Source organism: Paramormyrops kingsleyae, chromosome 15, assembly GCF_048594095.1.
Source record: "Paramormyrops kingsleyae isolate MSU_618 chromosome 15, PKINGS_0.4, whole genome shotgun sequence".
Taxonomy (NCBI): domain Eukaryota; kingdom Metazoa; phylum Chordata; class Actinopteri; order Osteoglossiformes; family Mormyridae; genus Paramormyrops; species Paramormyrops kingsleyae.
The window spans coordinates 23,525,565-23,551,560 of record NC_132811.1 but is presented as its reverse complement, the minus strand read 5'-3'; the positions used below and the strand labels follow the sequence as shown (position 1 = coordinate 23,551,560).

General features: G+C 40.7%; 1 protein-coding gene across 3 annotated transcripts; it reads right to left on the bottom strand.

Moving 5' to 3' along the window:
* Positions 1-977: 977 nt before the first annotated feature.
* srsf11 (serine and arginine rich splicing factor 11) lies at positions 978-13,397 on the bottom strand. 3 transcript variants are annotated; one of them, XM_072699706.1, is made up of 12 exons: positions 13,081-13,397; positions 11,243-11,376; positions 8,848-8,957; positions 8,580-8,672; positions 8,421-8,470; positions 6,040-6,173; positions 5,865-5,946; positions 5,627-5,746; positions 5,031-5,120; positions 4,836-4,925; positions 3,107-3,290; positions 978-1,927 (listed from the first exon to the last, which is right to left on the bottom strand). In XM_072699706.1, the coding sequence occupies exons 1-12, from the start codon at positions 13,200-13,202 to the stop codon at positions 1,739-1,741; spliced, it is 1,398 nt and encodes a 465-aa protein (XP_072555807.1). In that variant the 5' UTR covers positions 13,203-13,397; the 3' UTR covers positions 978-1,738. The 3 variants fall into 3 exon arrangements, with proteins under 3 accessions (XP_072555807.1, XP_072555808.1, XP_072555809.1); XM_072699707.1 differs by lacking the exons at positions 11,243-11,376; positions 13,081-13,397 and adding an exon at positions 9,072-11,184; XM_072699708.1 differs by lacking the exons at positions 11,243-11,376; positions 13,081-13,397 and adding an exon at positions 9,211-11,184.
* Between the last annotated feature and the right edge of the window lie 12,599 nt (positions 13,398-25,996).

Genomic DNA, 25,996 nt, shown 5'->3' with positions numbered 1-25,996 from the left:
TCATATGCACCTGATTACAATAACTTCTCGTTGGTCCCGTGGCCCTAGACCAGGGTTCTTCAACTCTGGACCTCGATTCCAAATCCAGGCCGTGTTTTCAGTTCTCCCAGGTAGTTAGTTTAATAATTACTGATTCTGATTGGTCAGAGGCTTCACACCTGACTGACAGGTAAAGGAAGGCTGGAAAACCAGCAGTGCTCGGACCTCGAGGACCGTGATTTGAATAACCCTGCCCTAGACCTTGCTGTCACATCCCAGTCGTAGGCTTTCCCAAGACCCGATGGCTCATTTTTTCCAGGTGCTGAATGCAAACTGCTGCCTTTTTAGTTTCTCACCACCATAATATAAAACCTGAACCCAAATAAAATCCTCATTCTGCCCTGCCGTCGCCATGCTACATGGCAGTGTGCCATCTACATTGGAGGTAAACCATACAGAATATTAGTGGATGTGGTTAAAACTGGAGAAATGTGTATGTTGCTTTATTTCTTCTTTAAAGCCAGAATGAAAGTCACCTGAAAAGACACCCCCATCTATGGCAGTTTTTTTTTGTTGAGAAGATTGGCAAGTTTCAGCTAACTTTTGTTTAGTAAATACCAGCTGCCTGGTAGGTGTATGTTTATGAACCATACAGATGTTAAGTTTCCTCAGTCCTAATGAAGTGAACTTCGGGTTAGGTACAAGTACTCAAAGCCACAAAAATAGTGGACTTGCAGCATTAGATACTGAATTTCACGACATTCAAATTCGAAATACACTTTTCACAATGCATGATTACGTCATCACCAGAGCAGATACAGATAAAGTAATATTTCTCAGTGAACTATTGCACAATTAGGGTGGCATGTGGATTTTGAGTGGCTTAAAGAAGGTATTGTCCCTATCAAATGGCAAATGACACAGAAAAGATGATTTGTATTCGGTAATACTGGCTTTTCTTGGATTCAGGAACACTAATATTAGACCAAAAAGGTAAATATTTTCCCATCAACTTTTATTATCAAAGATCTTCACTGATGTAACGTTACAAATTATATACTGACAGTGTGGTCTAATTCACGCACAGGCTTCAACCCAGTTTACATAGAGTATTTCAGTGGGAACTGGTATAACTATTAAATCACAAGACTTGATACAGAACAGGTCTGGATTGAGGGTATATTTCCACAGTCAAACTGCATTAAACAGCTGTAGAAAGAATGGTTTCCAAACAGAAATCAAGTTCAATCTAATCTACTTCAACAACCAAAATCCTCATTATGAAATATTTTAATATACACAAGTCATTCGGAGGACAGTATTTCATGTTGGTATAGTGCAGGAATAAATGAAGCCCCCCCCTGCCCCCCATAAAAAAAACTGTGCATGGAGACCAAGGCTTATTTTAATAAACAGGCTCTTGATTTAACAAAATCAAACCTGTTAATAATGCCATTTTTATTGTATATCGTTTACAAATATGGATTAGAACCAAAAAGAAAATTTAACATGCACAAGTAATTCCACCTTCTGAGAAATAAACCCACTAATCCTACACTGTCTTACAGAAAGGATGGAAATTGTATTAAAATATTAAAAAACTATACATCTAAATTTAAGACTGCTATTCAATTCACCTGACAGCTTTTGGGTTGTTAAGCATATCAGTTGTTGCTTTTAAAAAGAACAGAAAACGCAAATGATAGGAATACATGAATAATGATGGGGTGGCCCTGAAGCTGAAGCATGGGGTACGCCTTCATTCACTCATGTCCATGTCCTCCTCGTGGTGATCATCACCATTGACTTTAGGCTCCTTCACTGCCTCCCCTGCAGTCTCCACTGACTCTTTGAGGCGCGGAGATGTCGCCAGGTCAGAATCTCGCTTTTCCTCCCTCTCTTTTTCACTGTCATACCCTTGTTCTTCTTCATCATAGTCCCTGGTTACCTGGAGAAATTAAACATTAAGCGGCATTGCAGTTGAAGTCTGATTCATTTAAAACACAAACATGGACTGTGAGTGTGTTTACAGAACACCAAATATCAAAAACCAAAACATAACTTGGATAACTTCGGTCTGCTCTGTTGGCAGCATTGCTAAATATACATGATGCTTCAGAAACTGGGCTGGAGAAAGCGTTATGCCTAGTGAGAAGAAAACTTGGCTTAACTCATAAGATGGAAATGAACCAATAGAGCCTGATAATGGGAGGGGGCGGGTGGGGGTAGAACAAATTTAGTTGAACTTAACAGAACTTTTCTACTGCCACACAGGAACAGAGCCCTATCCAAGCAGTACCGCCAAGATACTAGTTACAGCACAGTCCCACTTCGCTTCGTTTTCCACAACAGCAGGGTCTGGATAGCGACAGTGACATAAAACCAAAGAGAGACATCGTTGTTCACATAGGGTACATCAAGATTTACTATGTGCTAATTTCCACTAGCACATCTGGGAGAATGTCTATGTTATGTTAGCATCAAATGCTAGCGGAATTAACATTATCTTGCATAAATTTGCATTAGGAATCCATTCTGTTCAGCCGTTCCAAGCATTTAGACTAAGCAGCTCTGCTTGGTCAGACTTTCGGCCCTGCTAGCAAGGAGGGCCATGTCAGCAGGGTACGAATCACATCATTTACAATGGAAAACCATCAGTTTGTGGTACAACTCGGTTCTTGGAGGCAGTGGAAATGCGCCATAAATCTTTATATGCAAAACGAGCGGATCAACCAAATGTGGGCAAATGCAGTTATTCTGACAAATTGACTAGTTTTGCCAGCCATATAATGTTTGTAATGCTGATTATCCACAGCCCCAAAATGGGTCTTTCCATTTGAAACTATGATTAGGCCCATGAAGATAAATCTGAATATGGTTTCTGACAGAACACTGAACAATTAAATTGTGTAAATTATATAATTTGTATAGGAAAGGTAAATGCAGTATGCCACGTATCAAATTACATGCTGCTCATACCATATCTTGCCTCAAATATATATTTATGCAAAAATGGTTTCGGGGGGAAGGTCACCTCCTCATTTAACAGTCATAGTAGCTGGTCCAAAGGTCACTTCAGTACTTGTATGCAAAAACCAAAGTAATCGTTTCACAGCACTAGTCATACCTTAACGTCCCCTTTCTCACTGTCAGACTTCTTTTCCCGTTCTTTCTCCTTATCTTTGTTTTTCTTCTTTTTGCTGGTAGACCGTTCTCTTTCGGCACGGCTCCTGTCTTTTTCCTCCTTTCTCTCACGATCCCTGTCTCTCTCCTTTTCTCGGTCCTTGTCCTTCTTCTTTTCCTTCTTGTGTCTGCAGATCACAAAACAGACCAGGTGAGGAAGACTGTTACAGCCACATGAAACAGCTGCTTCACATGCAAAACAGAAGTCAAGTTTATGTAAGTCACTGTCGTGATGCCTTCTACCTCCGCATGCAATCCAATACTCAGATTCATAAGCAGTAGGGATGGCACGGTTCATGAAAAAAAAACCGAACCGTTCTGTTCGGAGCATGCATGCGTCGCACGGTTCAACGGTTCATGACATGCGCAATGTAGCCTCATGCCCCGTATGTGATGTCAGTGTGTTTCCCTTTCGCGCGAAAGATTAGGCTATATGCACAGAGCGGTGTGACATAGTTCCGGTAAAAGTTCAGCCAGCTAAGTAATTTCCGGTAGCCTTTCGTTTGCTGCGTTTAGCTCGTGTTTTCGGCGTTACCACCCTGTCTCTGAAGAAAACATTTAAATTTCAGTCAACCGATAGCACAACATCTGAACACTGTTGTGCGCCTTTGTTGTGTGACTTTATTTAATGTGCGGTTAGGCACTTTGTTAAAGAAAATTAAGTTATCTGTGACAAAGCACTCCAGTGAGTGTCATGCCTCGATCGTCCGCTCTTTCCGTGTGCCACGCCCCCTCGTTAACCCTGTGTGGATTCCCCGTGTTTACCAGCTGTTCCTGATTGTTATCAAATTTGTCATTACTCCATTGTATTTAGTCCGCGTTTCCGTTTCTTTCTCCAGTCCGGTCATTATATTGCAATTCTGCTTTACCGCTCGTCTGTGTTCCTTTTGCTCATTAAACCCCGCATTCCCCCGATCCTAGGTCTCCTCGCCTCTGCTTCCCCGGTCAGCGTTGTAACAGTGAGCCTGCTTCCATGCTGCAATGTGAACATTTGCCATGTTCCTAAAAATTCTGTTTATTGCAGTGTCTGACCACACAGACCTACAGGCTATTGCCAGATGATCATACTAGACATATCAACTGGACATATTTTGCACTATTACAGATTGATACACAGAAACTGATTTTATCGATTACTCAAGAACATTCAATATAATACCAATTTTTTTTTTATATATAACGAACCGAATCAGGCTTAATCAAGATAGATCACCTATCATTTTAACGATCCCCAATTAAATTAACCCCGTGGACCGGATAAATACAAAACGAATGATTAAACATTATATGCATCTCTTTTTGTATGTTTTCTAAATAAGACCGCGTGACCATACCCAACTGTAATAGCGATTAAAGCGATCTATTCTTTTAGCATTTATGTTAAGGCAAGACTTTTATTTTATTACTGTTCTGGGATTAATAATGTTTAATCATTTTAGTAATGTGCTTTAAGTCAAGTCAAATTCAGTTTATGCATGATTACATGATATAACTTTTTTAATACTGTATCCTAAATTGTGGATAATTAAGCTATATATCATATGCTGAAGTACATTTCTGGAGTGTTAAAGATTAAAAGAAAAATTAACAAGAACCGTACAGAACCGAAAACCGTGACACAAACCGAACCGTGGGTTTTGTGAACCGTGCCACCCCTAATAAGCAGAGAGTACCTTCTTGGAGAGGGGGACCTGGAGAGCTTCCTCTTTGGAGATCTTGACTTCTTTGGCGACCGACTGGTGGTGCGGCTTCGCCTACGCCTACTGCAAGTAGAGAGATGGCTGCTTAGTGGCTGTGCCCAGGAAATATCAGCTGGAGCCTCAGTCAGCGCCACACCTGCAGAGGCGGGCACTCATGCCAACACTCACCGGCTGATGCTCCTTGATCGCCGAGTGGTACTATAACTCTTCGGGGGAGTTTTTGACCGCTTCTTAACCTTCTCTTCCTTCTTTCGATCCCTAGGGTTGAACAGAATATAAAAAAGCTCATCAACCCAGAATCCCAGCAGAAAACCAACCATGTAAAAGCAACTAAATACATCACGAGAAAACACCAAAACCATCCCTGGCCCCTGCACTCATTGAGGAACTAACATACATGTTAAAAGATTAACGAGCAAACTGCTTCGTTTACACATGTATAGAAACTTAAAATCACCATTCAAAGGAAGCAAGTTTAACTGCTTCAAATCAATGCAAGGATAAAAGGCCATTACATTGATTCCTGAAAAGATGTCATACTTCCATTTTCTCATGTTAAATTCCTTATTTGCACTTCAGCACCTCTAGAACTTAACCATTTAAGAATTTTGATTGCCAATTTACTAAAAGTATTATTGAGTTGTTTTTTAAAAACAGTGGAACCAAGACAAAACATATAAAAGTGTGTGATTATTTCTGGACTGCATTCATCAAGACAAAACCAAAGAGGTCCAGGCAAGGCAGCAGGAGAGGGGGGCTCATACCTGGACTTGCTACGAGAACGCCTGCCTCTCTCCTTTGAGTGAGATTTTCTCCTCCGGGGACTCTTAGTACGCCTTCTACTCCTTGAGTGTGACCTCCTCCTTGACCTGCTCTTTGATCTCCTGCACACAGATATTGAATATTATAACTGTTTGTCAATTACAAGGCCTGAAAAGCTGAAAGAATTTCAAAGTTATTTAAATTTCTAGCCCTTCACAATTTTAATAAGTCCATCTTCACCTGTGCCGTGACCGAGAACGAGACCTCCTCCGCCTTGATCTTGACCTGGAGCGCGAGTGCTTCCGCTTATCATCTTTCTTGTCTGAAAAGAGCAGCTGTTAGGCTCACAAACAATGGCACAAGAGAGTCATGGCATTGCAAGACTGTAACCATGATCTGCCAGAATGGCACTCACTTCCAGGTTCGATCGCAGCAGAGATCAAAGATTGTGCTTCTCTGACCCGTTTCATCGCCTCTTCGATCTCTTTGCTGGAGGAATCAGCCTTCAGACCTGGGTTCAGATTCATTCCTGAGGCCATATGATTCAACCTGTAATGAGGGAAAAATTAAGTAAAATGTCAGGTTTGACGGCGGATAACATCCTGAAGGATATATGTAAAATAACAGAGCCTAGAATTAACACACATTTTGACTAATATAGGCATAAAAGGAAAAATAAACACACACACCTCAGATTTGTATTGATGCCCAGTATTTCACGGACATGCTTTAAGTATAGAAAACGCCATTCAAGCAATCTAGCCTGCCCTACAGCGTGCAAAGAACGCAGTTTTTGAAGCGGAGTGCAGGAAGGATTATACAGTTTCCCATCAGCACTCTAAAACATGCAACGCTTCTAAGTAGGGGTGCAACGATTATTCGGCATCGTCAACAAAAATCGACAAAAATAGCCGCCGACGAATTTGATTTTCGATAGTTGTCGACAGACGTATTTTTAAACAGAGTGAGACGTTTTCCTTATTTTCTACCTGTGCAATACTACCGCTTACCAATAGACTGCACCAATACACCACACTGGTGAGATTCGCTCTTGCGCAATAGCATTCAGCGACAGGTAGAAGAATGGCGGCCACAAATCAAGCATCATCGCGTATTAAACGCTCTAAAGTCTGGGACACACGGATTAAAGTTTTCCATTGCTATGATCGATTTCCGTGAACTAAGTGCACTAAAGGTTAATAATGAGATTTATGTAAATCCGAAGGGGAAAAACGGGGGGGCTGGAAAGGCTGTATTTCTTTTGATTAATTATAATTTAATTATTCATCCTAAAAAAAATAATAAAAAAAAAAAACATTATGGTTTCGGCAGTTCGCTTAAACATTGACGGCTGCGGAGTAGTCTACAGGCTGCAAGCTATTTCCCGACGCGTGTTTAAGATGCCGAACTTCATAGTAAGGAGAAAATAATTCCCCAACATTTAGTGCCACATCAGTCTCAAAGGCTTTTAATGTCCCAAAACAAAGACGAGATCTACGAAAGGGTGAATGGCATGGGCTTCTTGTTGCCTGGCGTATCCAATAATAATAATAATAGGGTATAATAAGCTAGTAGTAGTATATTTTACATTTTCAAAAAAGATCGGAATAGAATGCATTTATGTTTGGAAGTGGTGTTATGAAGTGTCTCATTCGCTAATAGTAGCTAAAAAAGGTCGGAAAACAGTGGAGAAACCCATTGTTTAAATAGATAAAGCAGCCAAAACTCCGAAGGTCAAGATTTAGGACAGTGGCTCCGATGTCGCAAGTGCTGCGAGAGCTTATGCTCCGTTAAAAATAAATAACGGCAGTTTTGAAGTCCGTTTTCTTGTTGTTAACAGAGGAATGGCAATGGGAAGCTGCTCTAAATTTCCCGTATTTTGGGTCGGGATCTTGGGATTTTTCAGCCTGCTTTAAAATGAGTTTATTTGTAAACAACAGGCCATATAAATAGCTGATATAACAAGAAATTACCATGCATTTTAACCTCTATACCGCAAATGAAGTACGAATTAGCATATACAGGTAAAAATGCATGATAATTTCTTGTCATATCAGCGCAAATGCACATAAAATACCTAGACATTTGCACTGTCACAGCAATGGATTGCTGCACGTATCGGTTTTAAAGGTGAATGCGTACTTGCGTACCAGTTGTATGCAGCCCTAATTATAACAAAGATTGTATCAGAAATTCGGATCGGTATCGGCACCGATCCAGACCTATTTGATGGATCGGGTATCTGTGTGACCAATCCACGTCCTATACTTACTTATTTAGCTTTTGGCAATCTCTAAAAAGATAGCATCCTATTTCGTGTTAAATCTATTTGCACAGTCAATCGCACGACAGCTCTTTCCCATTTTACATGTGTTTTTTTTGCGGCATTCAAGTCGAACAATAACCTCATGCTAAATGTAAAAGCTGGTAGCTAAATAGGAGTCATTTTATAATTATGCAATTTATAATCCAGATAGTCGACTAATCGTTTTAATAGTCGCTGACTAGTCAACTATCAAAATAGTCGTTAGTTGCAGCCCTAATTCTAAGCGTTCCACATCTAAGGTCCAATACATAGAACAAAAAAATATATATAAATATACAAAAGTAATTTGCAAAAACACATCCAATGTAGAGGCTAGAGCTACAAGGCATGCATATAAGAGTAGTCCAATTACTACAATTATAAAAAAAAAATTTTTACTCTTAGCAGCTATAAAACCATGATACCTACTTAGAGGGTTCAAGCTACAACACAATTCTGTGCTGAAAGCCACCAGCAAATTAGATACTTACTTGGGATCCACAGAAGTCATAAGCTTCAGAAGCTGATCAGTAGTCATAGACTGTGGAAAGAATAAGGTTATTCTTCCTATTTTAAGGTTATTATTCCAGCAAGCAAAAAATGCCAAGACCAAATAATTCAGTAATCAGTAGATTGACTGTCCAGCTTACCTGGGAATTCATGTTAGACCCTGGCAAGCCCAGAGCAGCAAGAGCAGGGTCAAGGGCAGGACCTCCTAGGGCAGCCAATGGGACTCCTCCAATCTGCAAAAGGAAGGACTCTCATGTCTAGATATACAGTAATGGATTAAGAGTCAGTCCTCCTACTTAGGACTGCAAGAATGACTCAAAGATATTGGCAGTGCATACATCTGATGGCCTACATCTCTGTTTTATAGAATGAATATACGTGAGGCAAAGAGAGTTGCACTTGACTAACCGATGCAAGCGGATTTGGAGTTGGGAGAAGACCACCACCTGGCAGGAGGCCTGCGACAGCATTTGCTGGAGCCAACAGCGACAAAGCTTTGGACTCATCGGGAATGACCCCTGCAGACAAACAAAGAGGAATTAACGGGGGCAATCAAACATCCACGACACAACCAGACAACAAAAAGTCAGCACCTTAGACATCTACTCAATCATCCAAAAATACATACGTACGCATATCAAAATTTCCTCCTTTCACATCTGCAAATCTGAAAGTGTTCCCTCATTCTACGCATTATTGCAGAAACACTAAGAGAAAAATAAAATGTCACAATACACACTACTGTGGTTAACACTGCCAAGATTGTATCACCTTGTACTTGTTTTTTAAGTCATGAACCAAACGTAAGCAAGCACAGCCGGATCTCCAGTGGGGTGTGCTCTCAAGTTTCATAAGACGTTTTATGAACAAGCGACTCGCGTCGGCTGCTTCGCTATAAAGCACACAAAAAAACCAAGATACACAAAACAAAAGTTTATGATTTTGGAGTCAACAGCATGGTACAGTTTACTATCAATGGCTCAACTTACCATAAAACAAAAAATAAACATTTAACAAAATCCTTTTAATGGGCTTTTGCTGGTTACTGTGCTGCTCCAGACAGTCAACAGATTTGTTGACAAACATCCTTGTTCCTTACCTGGTACAGAGAAAACTAAGCCACTTCTATTTACCTTTACCCTTTATTTTAACTAATGTGGTGTAGACAAGACCAGGCATTTGTTTTACATGCCAGATATAAAAGCCAAGAACACTAGCCCTTGAGAATTAGGGGTAAGAGCCAGCAAAAGCCATGGTTATAGCAGCACATGTTCCCAATGCTGAAGACAAAAAACAAAAGAAAGAAAAATGAACGTAATCTTATGAGATGATCCATGGGTGTGCATAAATCTGAAATCAATTTCACTTCAAACACTGTCATCTTTACAGACACACAACACAGAAAGGCCACTTGAGAAACAGGATTAGCTGCTGAAGACAAAACTGTTGGGTGGTATTTTCAGCAGGGCCTGGTATATGACTGGCTGAACCAGGAAAAAGAACTGTAAAACACAACAACAAAAAAGAAAAACCACCGTTAAAAATGGTACCAGACCCTTTGTTCGCGTCATGTGGAGTGGACTAATAAGGACTTTACACCACAATACTGCAATGCGTCAGTGCAAATACCACTTGGATATGCGTCCCAGAGTTTGGGGGAGAGTTCGTATAAATAAGTACAGATTCTGCCACATGCAGCAACTTAGTTTTCACAAAGCACAAATTTAAACGAGCAGTAAATTCCAAAAAAATTGAATTTTTTTTTTTGAAAACCAGCAAATGCATCATCAGCACCCCTGTTCGCGTTGGCGATGTTTACTCAGGGCAAATGAAGGCGGGATAAAATAGGCAAATTGTTCCCCCATACGAACCAGAAGTACTAAAACAAGCAAAACTTCAGTGCACAATTTCAGTATCTTACTCTGCGTGTCCCAAGCTATTTAATTCCAGATTATTAAATTTTATTGAGGGTTTCAAAATATGAACCCATATGAATTAATTTTAAACCAAACTGCAAGAGTTCATATTTATATTCCTGAAAACCACGTGATTCAAATATGCATAAAATATCCCATGTGTTTCCAAAAACAAGTGATTCTATATGGCATACAAAAGTATTGCCATGCTTTCATTATACCAAACTGACTTCTGAAATTTGCTTTATCCCCGTTGGATGAAAACGGGCTAAAACACAAAAAACAAGAGAAGAGAGTTAAGTGTTTACACCAGGAAAACAGTGGGGGGGCTTGAATGCTTGCTGGCGTTTTGTAATTGTCTACAATCCCCTGTTGGCTGCAGAGGAGCAGTTTCAGTCATCAAGGAGGGGGCTCTGCAATTGCCTTCTCCACTACAAAAATCACACACACAAATAACAGAGAAAAGTTTAATAGTGAATAATCTAAATTGGAAGAGCATGGTTACACATGAAAGCTAGATTCACCCCCTATGAGAGTCCATGGTCACAGTCTCACTATGATTTTCCAAGCAAACCCAGTTTCAGACCTTGGTATACAGCATGGACTTACATGCAGCCTAGAAGGCAATTCACAAGTCATACCAGATATATATGGTCCTAAATCTGGCAAAAGCTCATGCAGTATTACGGTTCTGAAAATCTTTACTGAAACATTATACAAACTACTGCTCCAAATAACTGCAGCCCCATGAAGGAACCCAACCTGTTGAATGACCCATCCATTCTGCTGTATACCAAGGGTCCATTAGGAGCACTACGTTTCACCCTACAGTTGTGCAATTTTTTTAAACAAAGATGAACAGGGAAGAGAAAACATAAAGCACCAACCTTCAGCATAAGGGACGACAATCAAGGCTCTGTCCACGAAGACTGTGTTTGTCAAATGCTGAGACACTCCCACCGATTCAGATTCAAGGAACTTTACAAAACAGACACGTGAAGTCACTGGCAAGGGAGAGTCACTGGAAGAAAATACAAACTGGTTGTGCAAGAAATACAAACAGATGGGTTTTGCAGCATGTTTTTACAATCATGAAACATTAAAAAATGACTATGGCTTTGCATCTTCGTTAAAAAAAAAAAACCTGACAATTCTATTGTGCTGAACGACTTCCAGATCCAGACACAGAAAGCAACCAACTCTCAGATCATGCTGGGTTGGTTTTTTGTCAATTAACTCCATCACTACTGATTCAGTAGCATTAAATGATCAACGTCACAAACGCTGTGTTGTCTGTCTCTCGTCTTTGCCCTGAGAGCAACAAGATGTCTCAAGCTTCCTACCTTTAACAGCAGTTGCTATGAGGTGCAGCCAGATGTTATTCGACAGGTGAAAAAACAGCAAAAGCACAGAACACAGAAGTTAACAACCTTTTGCCTTCCTAACTCAACAAAATGTATGAATATCCCTTTGAATCGGTAGATTTTTGCGCTTTGTGGACCACTCCTTGCATTTTTTTCTAATCTTAAGACAGCACAGCCAGCATAACTATGAAAAAATCTGACATCTTTAAATGTTCAGAACAAGATTTTTAATTTTAAACGGATCGAATATCGTGTGTACACAACTAATTCTGAAACGTTTTGCCCGAATTCACAATATATGAGATTTCCCTGGGGGAAATTATTCCCTTGTCCAATACCGGTTCCTTTACTACTTCGATCAGTTCATTAATGAGCTGGATTTATATTAATCACCAGTGAACTGGCTTATTTGAAATAAACCGTTTGGTGTTAAAGCGCCCGCCATGTACTTGTCACACACAAGAGCATCGCTGACCAGCAGTTAAGGACCGAACCACTGGGCACTGACCTCCAGCTCCAGGTGAATCAAAAAAGTCGCTGATCGACTGTTGGGGCTACCTCCAAGCGGCTTCTCAATTAATCGATTCTGGATTCCCTACGGCTGAACTTCAAAGTTATAATAACCCGGCCTCTTCCGTGTCCCTATTCACATCATCCCTAAAAATGTGCATCCGCGGCAACCCTTTAATTATTAAATCAACTTCAAGTTGAAAAAAAAAAACTCCCTACTAAAAGTCGGTGAAAATTTACAGTGGGACCGGAACCCTCACTGGAGGAAGATAAAGTTGGCTAATTTAGCAAGCCGGTTATGTAACGGCATTACAGAGAATTCAAACATGGCGGGTCACCATGCAGCGCCGCGGGAGGGGCGCAAACACTCAGCACCCGCGACTTAACCCACGAATAAAGGGCTGCTTCGCCTGCTTATGGGGAGCGTCTAGTTTTAAAGAGACCCCCGGTAAACATATTTCCCTTCTCACATTGAGTTGATACACATACAATAACTGCTATAAACTAAGCAGCCCCGGGAGCGCCGCGTCGGTTTTGGCGCAGTCGATCCGCGGCGTTATCGAACCCGGTCTGAACCAGTCAGCCCGGGCGAACGAGGGCAACTCTAACCAGATAACTAATCAGTTACCACCTTATGGAAAGGGGGAAAAGTCGGACCGTGCCGTTTCGGAGATACGCCCAGAGCCGAAATGCCGACGCCGAAGCGGAAGAGGCTTCACAGGGGCGAGCAGGCCGAGTAGGCCCCAACGGAGCTCCCACTCCCCGACCCCATCCTCCGAGACCCGGCCGGTAAACGCGCAAATCTGTGGGCCGCGCAGCACTGTGGACGCCGGCTGAGGTCGCCTACTTACTCCGGAGGGAACAGTTTTAGCTCCTCGATATTGCCCAGGAAGCTGAAGAGCGTCCTCATCTGCTCCGAGGTGGTGCTGGGCGACACGTTCGTCACCTGAATCACGTTTGTATTCGTGTTCATCTCGGCGCCCTTTTCTGACGTCTGTTCCAAACAAGCAAGTGTATATATGGCCAAATAAACCGTTCACAATGCAGGAATTGCGTTCAATAAGACCACCGCATGTGGAGGGGCCAGAACTGGTATAACCCGGTTCAATGCGAGCTCATGCTAGCCCCGCCGCCATTAAGCCACTGCGCTCGTCTCCGTCACCATCCGGGTGCGCGGAAAAACGGAGCGAAAGCGCATGCGCGCTGCAGGCGGACAGCAGGATGCAGCATCCGTATAATATAGTATAATACAATACAATATAATATAGGAAACGTAACGCTTGTAATTATAAAATATTTACACTTAATAGTAAGGTAATATCTTATTCAATCTTCTGTATAAATATTGGATTAAAAACGTGTACTTAATTTTTTAAAAACGTGTACTTAATTGTGCATAATTCTATTCCATCGTTAGCCGAGATTTAAGGGAAATTTAAGGGCTGGCTGATGAATGTAGGGATCTAATGGTTTCTGCCATTCATGATTTTCAGAACAATACAGCTCTCCCTTGAATAAGGGTTGATGTACTGTTTGAGCCCTTACAAGTGTGACACGTTTTTTGGACTGTCTGCAGGTCTTCGAGGGCTGGACTGGCAAAAATTTTATTGGAGTATCTTATCCCTGAAAAATACCAAAGTCAACACCATGGCAAAATCTGACAGAGATGGTGAAGTGTGTATGTGGGCATGTATATATTACATTGTATAGACATATGTGTGAGTATGTGTGTCTGTGAGGGGGTGGTGGTACATATGTATTTATTACATTGTGCAGATAACAAATGTCCCCACAATATGACAAAAACACTTTTAGTTCCCCACAAGGAGAAACTCCATCCATTCATCCATCCATCCACCCATCAGCTGGTTCCTTTTGATGTGTATATATAAGAGCAGTGGCTCTATTTGAGCTCTTCCCAAATGTCCGAGCTGTTCACCCAATTTTTAATAGTGCTTTTCCACTGTCATACAGGAACCAACCGATATCTAAGCCGTACCGTGAAGAGACACTAGTTACAGTAGAGTTCCAGCTCGCTTCGATTTTCCGCTGCAGAAAGGTCGGCTCGGTAATGATGTTGCTGAGTTTGGAGAGCGAGAGTGATGTAAAACTGAAGAGACGCTTGTTTACTGTTCATATAGCGTACATCATGATTTACTGTGCATAATTATTATTGCTAATTTTATTATTTTTTACTGTGTGCTCTTTTCTGGTAGCGCATTGTTATGCAAGTCTCAAATGCAAGCGGAATCCCAGCCACCTCAAACTCAGCTGCACACTGCCCCAGTGCATGCTGCAGGTCACAGCCCTATGAAGCCAACAGGGTCACCTGAAAAAAGCAAACATGTGGTCCTGAGGTCACCGAACTGGACCCCCTCCTTCCCTTGGCTACAGCTAGAAATTATGCCCATAAATGTTATGAACAGAATCGGTGACAAAGGGCAGCCCTGGCAGAGTCCAACTCCCATTAGGAAGGAGTCTGACTTACTGCTAGCAATGCGCAAACTCTTACGTCAGTTACACAGGGATCTGATGGCCTGAAACTCAATTTTATAAAAACCTGTCACTGCAATCCAAAAACTAAAAATTCAAAAATTCCTGGGTTTTTTTTTTTTTGATTCTTTATGGTTAAGGTTAGCACTGGATAAGGGTTAAGGGTTATGCTCAGGGCCGTAGCCAGCTACGAGGTCACCGAGGCCTGGACCTTGGTCATTTTTTAAGGGCTAAAAAAAATACCAAGCTAAATATTCACCTGAGGAAAAAAAAAAAAACAGCAGTTGAAAATGTCTCCAGGCCAAATGCATTCTTAATTAAGTTCAAATAATATTATGTTTGCTGTGTTTGTTTTCTGCGGAGAGCAGAAAAAGTCCTGTCTGTTGCCTCAGAGCTGTCTGAAATGGTTTTACCGTGGTTGATGTGTCAATCCTGCCCCCAACCCCCAAATTTTTCCCTGCAAGTTGGAGGGCCTCTTGCAGGTATGGACACAGTTTAACGTCATTTCCAGGAAAACGTGCTGTCCCAGTGCATGCTCCCTGACCCAACGTGACAGTTAGAGGATGCTCTCCCAGCATTTTTAATCGTGACAAATAAATCACAGATATGACACAAAACAATCATTGTTTAATTGCTGAACATTTTGGCTTAGTGAAACTTACCTCAAACAAATCAAATTCAATATTTTAATTAATGGCATAGTTTTATCCTGATCGAGTAGAGGAAAAAAATATGGAATCACTTTTCTTGTTGATGTGTTTTTTATTTTCCTGTTGAGGTGTAGTGCCTTTTCTACACTGCATGCAGCCAAAAGGTATTGATCCAGAATGTTTTCTAATGATCTGTAACTTTTTTATTATTATTACAACGATACTGTACAGTATGACTATAGCTGTAGCTCATTGAAATGCTCAGATAGTACTTTTTGTGTTTGGCATTAATTTAATTTCAGAAAGACTATTTTTTCATCTATAAATCATGCATAAATCTAAGTGTCTCTTTTCAAGCCAAAGTTCATCTTGCGGACTGCATTTTTTACTACTTTTGGTTATGAAAAAAACAATGAAGGGCTTGGAGTAACAGGTCAATGCATTTCAATCAAGTGAAATACATATGTGTGTGTAGTACTTACAATATACAAAACACTGACCTGTTACTTGGTCCCCTTCATGAGATACACACCCTAAAATTGTACAAGTTGTACAAAAATCCTATTGTTGAGCCTCAACAAAAGCATGTGGGGGAAGGGAAACATTTTTCACTTAATTTGAAAGGAAGTAGGCCTGCTCTTTACATGCTTTCAAGTGTGAAAAAAAATGTGTTATTATTCAAAGGGCTATGAGGCTCTGAACTTAATATGCTGTACTTTTGTATTATTTTAATTCCACAAAGGTACGGTACCTTCAATGAGTCGAGCTCCTGACCTTGTTCCTGAACATGAACCTTTCAAAACATTTTACCATGACGACTATTTCACAGGTATGGAGTGGAATTTGTGCCACAAATGCAAAGACGACTTCGGCATGTGCAGAAAAATTCTGCTCCCTACACAGGTACTGGTATTAAAACAGAAAAAGCAAAGGCAAAAATCTACAGCCTTTGCACAGTGAGAGCAAGCAGACTGACGGGGTGTTCACTGGAAAGTGATAAGAAACTGAAGAGGCAGAACAGCTGCTCAGTAACAATGCTGTTCCATTTCTCTGGGGTTTGCCAGAGAAGAATGAGATCATCAATGACCAGGATCTGCTTTGAAGTACAATAAGGACATAGGATCATAGTACATATGGTCAATTTCACTCACTGTTTGGTTGCCAGATGTCCTACAAAAATCAAGCGGTTTCTCTGCCTTTTATTTCACCACACAGAAATGCTCTATCACAGAAGTCCAGCAAAGCACAGAGGAACTCAACATGAGAGAGACGTTAGTAACTGTGATCTGCAAATGATGCACTGGCAATCAAGTGGACAGTGGCTGACCCAAAATTAGTTGGCAAGTTTCATACAAAGAGGTAATGAGAGATGGAATCGGTGCCACATCTGGAGGGTAAGAAAGAAGGTGTCACATTCTCCTTTTATTATGCAGAGCTGTATTGTTCTGACAAGGGAAAATGTATGGAAAATAAGGTTTGTGTAAGCTTCACACATGAGAAGAACTTTTCTTGGGTTTCCATAAATATACATTATATTTACATTAAAATTAAATTGAATGGAAATAAACACTTCCTAACCAGTGATTCTGGCCAAGGTTACAGATCGTTTCCAGGCAGGGCAGGACACAAAGCTGATATGGCCATTAGCCTAACCATATGTCATTAAGCTGTGTTCCATTTCAATGTGGAAGTCAGAATTTCCAAGTTCCAAGCCATACATTTCAACCAGAATGCCCCCTGAAGTCAGAGGAACCTCTACAACCCTCGATCTCAGAATTCAAGATGGCTGTGCCTTTTATCAAAAGAAGTGAAAGTTGTATATACTGTACTGTTTATTAGCACTTATGTCTTATTTGTGGCTCATTAAATCAGTTGTACACAAACTACTGTCCAGCCGCTATCTGAGGACATGCTGCTACTGTATGGTGTTTTTATGTGCAAAATACAGAGTAATGTGTTGTTACCAACTGATATAACTCACAATGGCTAACAATGATCCTGGCTAGAACTGGGGCCTGTTTCAGAGAGCAGGATAATTTATTGGATATTAGGTAGTTTGGGCTAAATGTAAGTGAACAAAGATAAAGGTCATTTAAACTGGGGTAACTTAAATCCAATAAGTTGTCCAGGTAAGCAAAAAATCCTGCTTTCTGAAACAGGTACCTGGTATTGCTAAATGGCTTTCTGAGGTGTCGTACTGGAATGCAGTTAACTCAGGTCAGGTGTGACATCATTCCCAACACCATCTTCTCACCTCTGAGATAAACAGAACACAGTATCAGACTGCAGGAGGTGATCAGAGCACCTGGAGAAAACCCCACACGACACAGAAAGAGCATGCAGGCTCCACACACATGGGTGGGATTGAACCCACAACCCAACAGGGCTACTAAATGCACCACATACCATCCTTCAGAAGACATCCATCATTTGACAAAGGTTAATTCATTTTGAGCAGAACTTAAAATTAAACAATAAAAATATTTTTTTTATAAGTAGCAAGTAGTCTAAGCATAGCTTATTATTAAGAAGCTCAAAAGACGGAGAAGGGGCCTTATAAACAAAAAAAACAAAGTCAAGACACACAAAGAAACTCTAGTTTTCCTCCAGTTTTGAATGTTTCCCCCAAACTTAGAGTGCTTTGCAAAAGTCTTAGGCCAGGGATGGCCTCTTATCCAGAAAGGCTAGATGTCTTCTGCTGTATATATGAGTTGTCACTGCAGCTCCCTAATTAGACTATTAATTAGAGGACTGGTTGGTTTTCATAGCTGAGTTTGAACAGCTGACCTACAGGTTATCCCAATAACTTGCATACACACTGGCCCTTCATGGATAAGATTGGCTACCCCTGTCTTAGACAGTCAAATAAAATAAAGGCTAATAATAATAATAATAATAATAATAATAAAGGCCTTTTGAACTCTGAAGTCAGAATGTCTCTAGTTGGAAATTTCAACTGGAACGCCTCCTGAACTTCTACAACCCTAGGCTCGGAATTCAATTTGCAGACGACACTACTGTACACTCATCGGCCTCATCCAGGACGGTGATGAGTCTGCTTATAGACAGGAGGCAAAAAAGCTGGCTGCCTGGTGCAGTCTTAACAACCTGGAGCTCAACACGCTCAAATCAGTGGAGATGATCGTGGACTTCAGGAGGGACCCCCCTGCTCTCCCCCCACTCACCATCATGGACAGCACTGTGGCTACAATAGAGTCATTCAGATTCCTGGGGACCATCATCTCCCAGGACCTGAAGTGGGACACTCACATTGACTCCATTGTGAAAAAGGCCCAACAGAGGTTATACTTCCTTCGTCAGCTGAGGAAATTCAACCTGCCACAGGAGTTGCTGATACGGTTCTACACCGCAATCATTGAATCCGTCCTCTGCTCTTCTATAACTGTCTGGTTCGGCTCAACTACCAAATCTGACCTTAGAAGACTGCAGATGGTAGTCAGGACTGCTGCGAGAATCATTGGAACATCCCTTCCCACTCTCCAAGATCTGTACTTATCCAGAGTGAGCAAAATGGCTAAGAAAATCACCCTGGACCCCTCACACCCAGCACACTCCCTCTTTAATCTGCTGCCATCTGGTCGACGCTACAGAGCACTTAGCACCAAAACGACCAGACACAGGAACAGATTCTTCCCCCAGGCAGTCCATGTCATGAACACTTAACAATGTCGTGTACACTTAACAATACACGTGGTACACACAACACTAAAACAAATTATTTATTTAACACACACGCTTATTTATTTTTCATATTTTCACATATCAACATACCTATACAAACACATCATACTGGAATGTCTTCTTGCTATTTTGCATGCTACTTTGTATATCTTTGTATATCTGTATATAACTCTTTTTATTACCTGTGTCTTGTCTTGTCACTGTCTTTCTGTTGCACTGTAGAGTTCTGTCACTACAACAGATTCCTCGTATGTGTTAACATACCTGGCAATAAAGCTTATTCTGATTATTCTGATTCTGATATTTTGTGTTGCACCCTACCTTTTATATTTGCATCCCACTTTGGTACCTTCAGCCGTTGAAGTGATGTGCAACCATGCATGCAAACAGTGTTTATGTTTTTTGTGGAGCCAAGGGGCGGAGACTGATGAGGGCGGGAGTAAATATCAGAACGGATGCTGTATGACTGGGTGGCAGGTGCAAATAGACACTGCGGAAAGAGTCACAATTTAATATTAGAACTTATGCAAATTAATGAATACAATAAAAGATTTTCGGTAACACTTGATGGGGCACAAATACTTAATAATAACTCAGTTACTGCTGAAGTACAAATCATGATATGGTCAGTACTTGAGATAAAAGATGTGTTATGATTTATTAATGATGGACAAATGAGACAAATGAACAAACGAGATCAGTATTTCACTTGTGGTATTCATTAATTTTTCCTTCAGTAGTTCACTAAGATTTACAGAATTTACTACGGAAGAGGATTAGGGCCACCATGAAAATATTATTTGAATTCTGACTTTAATCTCAGAATTCTGACTTTAATTTCAGAATTCTGACTTTTTTCTAAGAATTCTGACTTTAATGTCAGAATTCTGACTTTAATCTCAGAATTCTGACTTTTTTCTCAGAATTCTGACTTTAATCTCAGAATTCTGACTTTAATCTCAGAATTCTGACTTTAATCTCAGAATTCTGAGTTTAGAAAAAAAAGTAAGAATTCTGAGATTAAAGTCAGAATTCTGAGATTAAAGTCAGAATTCTGAGAAAAAAGTCAGAATTCTGAGATTAAAGTCAGAATTCTGAGAAAAAAGTCAGAATTCTGACTTTAATCTCAGAATTCTGACTTTAATGTCAGAATTCTGACTTTTTTTTCTAAACTCAGAATTCTGAGATTAAAGTCAGAATTCTGAGAAAAAAAGTCAGAATTCTGACATTAAAGTCAGAATTCTGAGATTAAAGTCAGAATTCTGAGAAAAAAGTCAGAATTCTGAGATTAAAGTCAGAATTCTGAGATTAAAGTCAGAATTCAAATAATATTTTCATGGTGGCCCTAATCCTCTTCCGTAATTAACAGATATAGTAACAAATATAATAACTGCTTGGGATGAAGGATGCATCTTGATTCATTAACGATGAACAAAAAATACAAGATCAGTATTTAACTTGTGTTATTCATGACTTGTTCCTTTAGTAGTTCCTTCAGCAATTCACAAATGAACAGATGCAGTAACAAATATAGTAACTGCTTGAGATAAAACATGCATCACAATTCATTAATAATGAATGAACATGAGATCAGTATGTAACTAAGATTTAGTTTGTGGTTAATTAATGCATAAGTAATAGCAAAATACTATATTATTTGTGCCCCGTCAAGTAAAGTGTTACCAGAATTGCATCTTTTCTCTGAAAAGTTGCTGAAATCTTGTTAGATGGCTAAATCAACACTGCTTTGCTTCCAAAACATCTCCTCAAGTGCACCTCAACCATTCCATGTAAGATTAAGATTAATTTTAATAAAGATATTAACTTTATTGACCACTGGGGGAATTCTGGGATTTGGTACAACCAGCCCAATCAATTAATTAACTTAATTAGTTAAATTACTCAAAAGCCAAGAGGTTCCCAAACATTTTCTGCCGGGACCCCCATTAGCAGTAAAGAAAACCCACCCACCCACAAACACACACACACAACCACACACTGGTCTCCCTCTATTGTCTCTACGGATTCCTGAAGGAGACATCTGTAAATCTGTTATGGCATGGCATTAAGTTTGAATGTGCAAATTATACATATAGTTATACTTGAGGTTTGCTGTTTGTATATCTGTAGTATACTTTTTTTTGTTCAAAATACACACAGGATCTGTTTGAGCGAGAAGTTAGATTTTATTTTGTATTTTATTATCCCAAATAACTGGTGTGTGAGTGTGCCATGTGATGGGTTGGTGCCCCATCCTGGGTTGTTCCCTGCCTTGCGCCTATTGCCTCCGGGATAGGCTCCAGACCCCCCGCAACCCTGAATAGGACAAGCAGTTTCCAAAAATGGATGGATGGATTGTCCTAAATAGCTTACTTTGTAGTCAGGCATGTAGTCACGTAAAGTATGGCAAAATGAACCGAGGCGACCCCCCTCGATCTGCAAAATGAACTGAGGGGATCCCACCACCGCCCCCCCGCCCCCCCTGGTCTGCAAAATCTACGGAAGGGAAATAAGGCACCCACTCTAAATAACCCAGCTCTCCCACAGCACCTGCAACATTAAATCACTGGTGCCACCGCTGACTTAATACTGCACATCAGTCTATATATGGGCTGTATGCGGCAGTATTGGTTGAAGTACAGCCTGTTATTCAAAATACACTGATGTACAAATTTTTATGTCCTATACATCACAAGGGCTGTGATAGTCAGCTGGGTTGAGACCAAGACCGGACTTATGCTTGGACTAACCTGCACTGTAGCCCATGGCCCCAAGTTGTAGGGAGTCCCAAATATATATATTTGGTTGTTATAGTAGCATTTTATGCTGTAGGTAGGACCCCAATAATGGCTTTATCACCCATCCCGCCTGAATTTGGCCCAGTTTGAGACAATCTATGTTGCACTAAAACTTTTTTTACGCTATCTTGCAAAAGAAAATGTAGAAAACTTTGCTGTTTTAACGGTTATCTAGTATATGTTTAAAATTCATTCTAAAATTTACCACCCCTGCTTTTGTATAAGCTCTGCATGTGCTATCGGAGCCATTTATAATAATTGTTGCCCTTGTTATTGGATTCACTCATAGATAGTGTGGTATGTTTTGAGAAATTTAACGAAAAGTGAACCAGAACTGGTCACTGAAAGACATTTGTCTTCCTTACTGTACATCCATCCACCCATTTTCTGAAATGGTTGCCCTATTCAGGGTCACAGGGGATTTGGAGCCTATGGGCCCAAGGGAGAGAACAACCCAGGATGGGGTGCCATCCCATCACAGGGCACACTCACACACCAAGGAACCTTGGAGGAATATCAAATCTTGGTTCCAGAGGTGTGAGGCAACAGTGCTAACCACTGCGACACCTTGTCTTCCATCCATCCATCCATCCATCCATTCATTTTCTGAAACTGCTTGTTCTATTCAGGGTCACAGAGGTGCAGAGCCTATCCTAGAAGCTACAAATGAGAGTCAGGGAACAACCCAAGATGGGTTGCCAACCAATCACAGCACACATGCCATTCTCACACAGCTATAGGCAATTTGGTAACTCCAAATCACCTCAGTATATTTTTGGACTGTGAGGCGAAACCAGAGTACCTAGAGGGAACCCCACAATGACATGGTGGAGACTTGAATTCTGGTTCCAGAGACGTGTGGCAAATTCCGTAAAGACTATAGCAAAAGCAAGTGCTTTGTCTGCACTGCTTTGCGTTTATTGGCACAACTGCCAGTAACATCATCAACTTATTTGACAAGACTCTGTTGGTAGATTTGATAGTCTGTTTGGCTATAGTTTATTGTGAGTTCTCTTTTTTAAAATACATTGCATTATTTATTGCAAAAATTTCAAATATTGCATTTTTTCCAATATCATTCAGCTCTAAGTCTCATTTAATGCACACATTGACAATACTAACCTTGTTATTTGATCTAATCAGATCGAAAAGAAAATCAATGGTGTGACCCATATCCCTCCATTTTTGTACCAAAAGCTACCTCCAATGCGTTTTAATGTTAAACCACTAAACATACATTCAAACAAAACTTTTCACATACAATAATATATCAAGACAAATGATGATTAATAATAAATGGTGAAAAGAGATATATATGTAATGGAAAAAGTATGAAAAATAATTACAGCATCAGGAGTTAACATCAAGCCATACTTTACTACCAAATTCAAAAGATTTTGAATTTGAAGGTTTATTCATACTGTGGAAAGAAAGTTGGGAAGGCCAGGGGAGAGAGGCATTGTGAGATTGTTATGTCTGAGGCTTTAGGCATGAAGATGTTGTTTTGAAACTGGTACTGTGTGTCCACACAGCAGCCTGCACATGGTTAGCTTTGTAGGCCAAGAGACCTTGTACAGGCCGGCAGTTGCGGGAAGGTGGGGGGGGGGCACCTGCAGGAAGGGATTCAAAACTGCCAGCCTGGCTAAGTTCAAGGCAGTGTACAGAATGTTGCAGATCTAGAACGCAGTCACAACATGTTATATCAAGACTCTTAAGTTTGATCACAATTTGGAGTGAGATTGTATTAGAGGTGAAACGTGTACCTCATGGTCAATACATGAGATTTCAGAGCCCTGCCTACTGCATTCATCAGATGTTGCTCTTCCACTTCCACCTTTTCCATCTGTGTGTGCATCCATGCAATAATGTGCTTGCAGCGTAATCATATGTAACTTATTTTGGAATTTACCTGGACACAACAAATGCTATTTTCTGATTGGCAGGTATGTGGCAATTAACTCTGTATAACTTGGGACAACTATGAACTCGGCGGAAAACTCCACTCTGTATGCCTGGTCTCATCCATTAATTCAATATAAAGGGACACCTTGGTGAGTGTTATCCTTTACTTTTCACTGTGAGAAACACAGCGTGTGGCATGTGAGCCCATAAACTGGTTGAAATGCATGTGTCTTCGGTCAAAGTGTGAGACTTGAGAGCTTTGTATATTCAATATATTATAGTAGAGTTCAAACGCATACGCAAGCCTAATCATGTATCCAGAGTTATGTATCATAGTATAAGCTTAATGGTAGAAGACCATGAGAATTGAGTAAATTGGGCAGATGTTAGGTGAAAGGTGAACACCCTGATACCAAGGTAGACCAATAGAGATGGAGGATTATGTTTGTTGTGTGTTTGAAGCTTGATTTGTGGGTAGTTTTGTGACCAATCAGGACTTGGAAGTCTTACAGGGTATCAACTTGTTGAGTTTTGTGCTCGGGGTACCTGTACCAGAATGTGGTTGGAGCACTGTGCTGGATTGCTGAATAAAGGAGAAAACTTTACTTGTCATCTGCGAAGTTCTGGAGTCTCTGATTCAAACGATACATTTTAAAGATATAAAATAATGGCACAATTCTTAATGAAAGATACAGAATACAGGTCTGCCATGGCATGCAGGTTGATGGAAAGGTGGACGTTTGGCAAAAAAGGGGTTTATCAACTGAATGGGAGCAGGGATACAAATGCGACTGCAAAGGGTCAAAACAAGAAGGCTAGTATGGAGAATCACATGAGCAAACAGGAGGAGCAACGTCAATGACATCATACTGGGGATGATGAGCCAAACAGGAACTTAAATATGAAGACTAACAAGGGGCAACAAGCATCAGGGTGGCTCATCAGGGACACAGAGAGTGGGACATAACAGTACCACCCCCCTGAAGCATGTCCTCCGGACACAAAGGACAAACAGGGCGGGAACCAAGGGGACCGAATGCAAGGCTGGACACACAGGGCCGGACATACGCAGTGGTGGAGGAAGTACTGAAGCTTAGTACTTAAGTAAAAGTACAAATATCCTGCAAAATATGTACTCAAGTAAAAGTAGAAGTGCTACATCAACAATCTTACTTAAGTGAAAGTACTAAGTACTTACTTTTAAGTTTACTTTAAAGTATTTTTTTAAGTAAAAGTACTCACACAATGGTTTGTCTCAACGTTTGGGGTGTGCCATTTTGTAAAAGAATAGTAGATGTACTGACTTACGCCTCTACCGATGTCATTGCTCGTAATAATTACAAGCAACTAAACAGTATATGTGTATTGGCTCTGGGTCCATGTTGAATGTCTCGTCTTCTTGAAATCAAGCCAGTCTACCAACTTGTGCTGCTAACTGACGCGCGCTCTGCCATCATTGGAGCTAATGAAGCCACCTGATTGGTAGGAAATGGCAGACAACACCAGAACGCAATTGGCTAACTATTTTTTCATGCAAGATTTTGAGGAAATTGTGTTCATAAAATGTAACGACTAACGGCATAAATTGTAGAAATGTAGTGGAGTAGAAAGTACAGATAATTGCCGCAAAATGTAATGGAGTAAAATAAAAAGTATACATTATTATTTTTACTTAAGTAAAGTACAGATACGTAAAAATGTACTTAAGTACAGTAACGAAGTACAAATACTTCGTTACATTCCACCATTGGACATACGGCACAACTATGGACCAGACCAGGGACTAAAGGACAACAGAAAAGACCAACAATGAATAGGACCACACAGACAAAATAGACCAAACACAGGATGGAACTAGGCATCATTGACAATGGACCAGGGACCAGAGAAACAAGCGCCAGACATCAAAGGGGACCAGGAAGCAGGAGAGACAGAGACTGAAACAGACTGAACACACCACACCTGGGAACACCAGATGGACAAGATCCAGGACACGGGTCAAGACACATGACATGACTGGGGGCATGGAACAGACCAACGCAAAACCAGGGACAGCAGAAAAGACACCCATCAAGACACACACCAAGAAAGGGTGGACAGATGGAAGAACCATGGTGACAGTGAAACACATGCGAGGGTCACAGGGGACATAGGCCAGGACAAAACCAACGCCGGACAGGGAACCAGGACAGGGACTAAGCTGTGACTGGAAGAAATGGGGA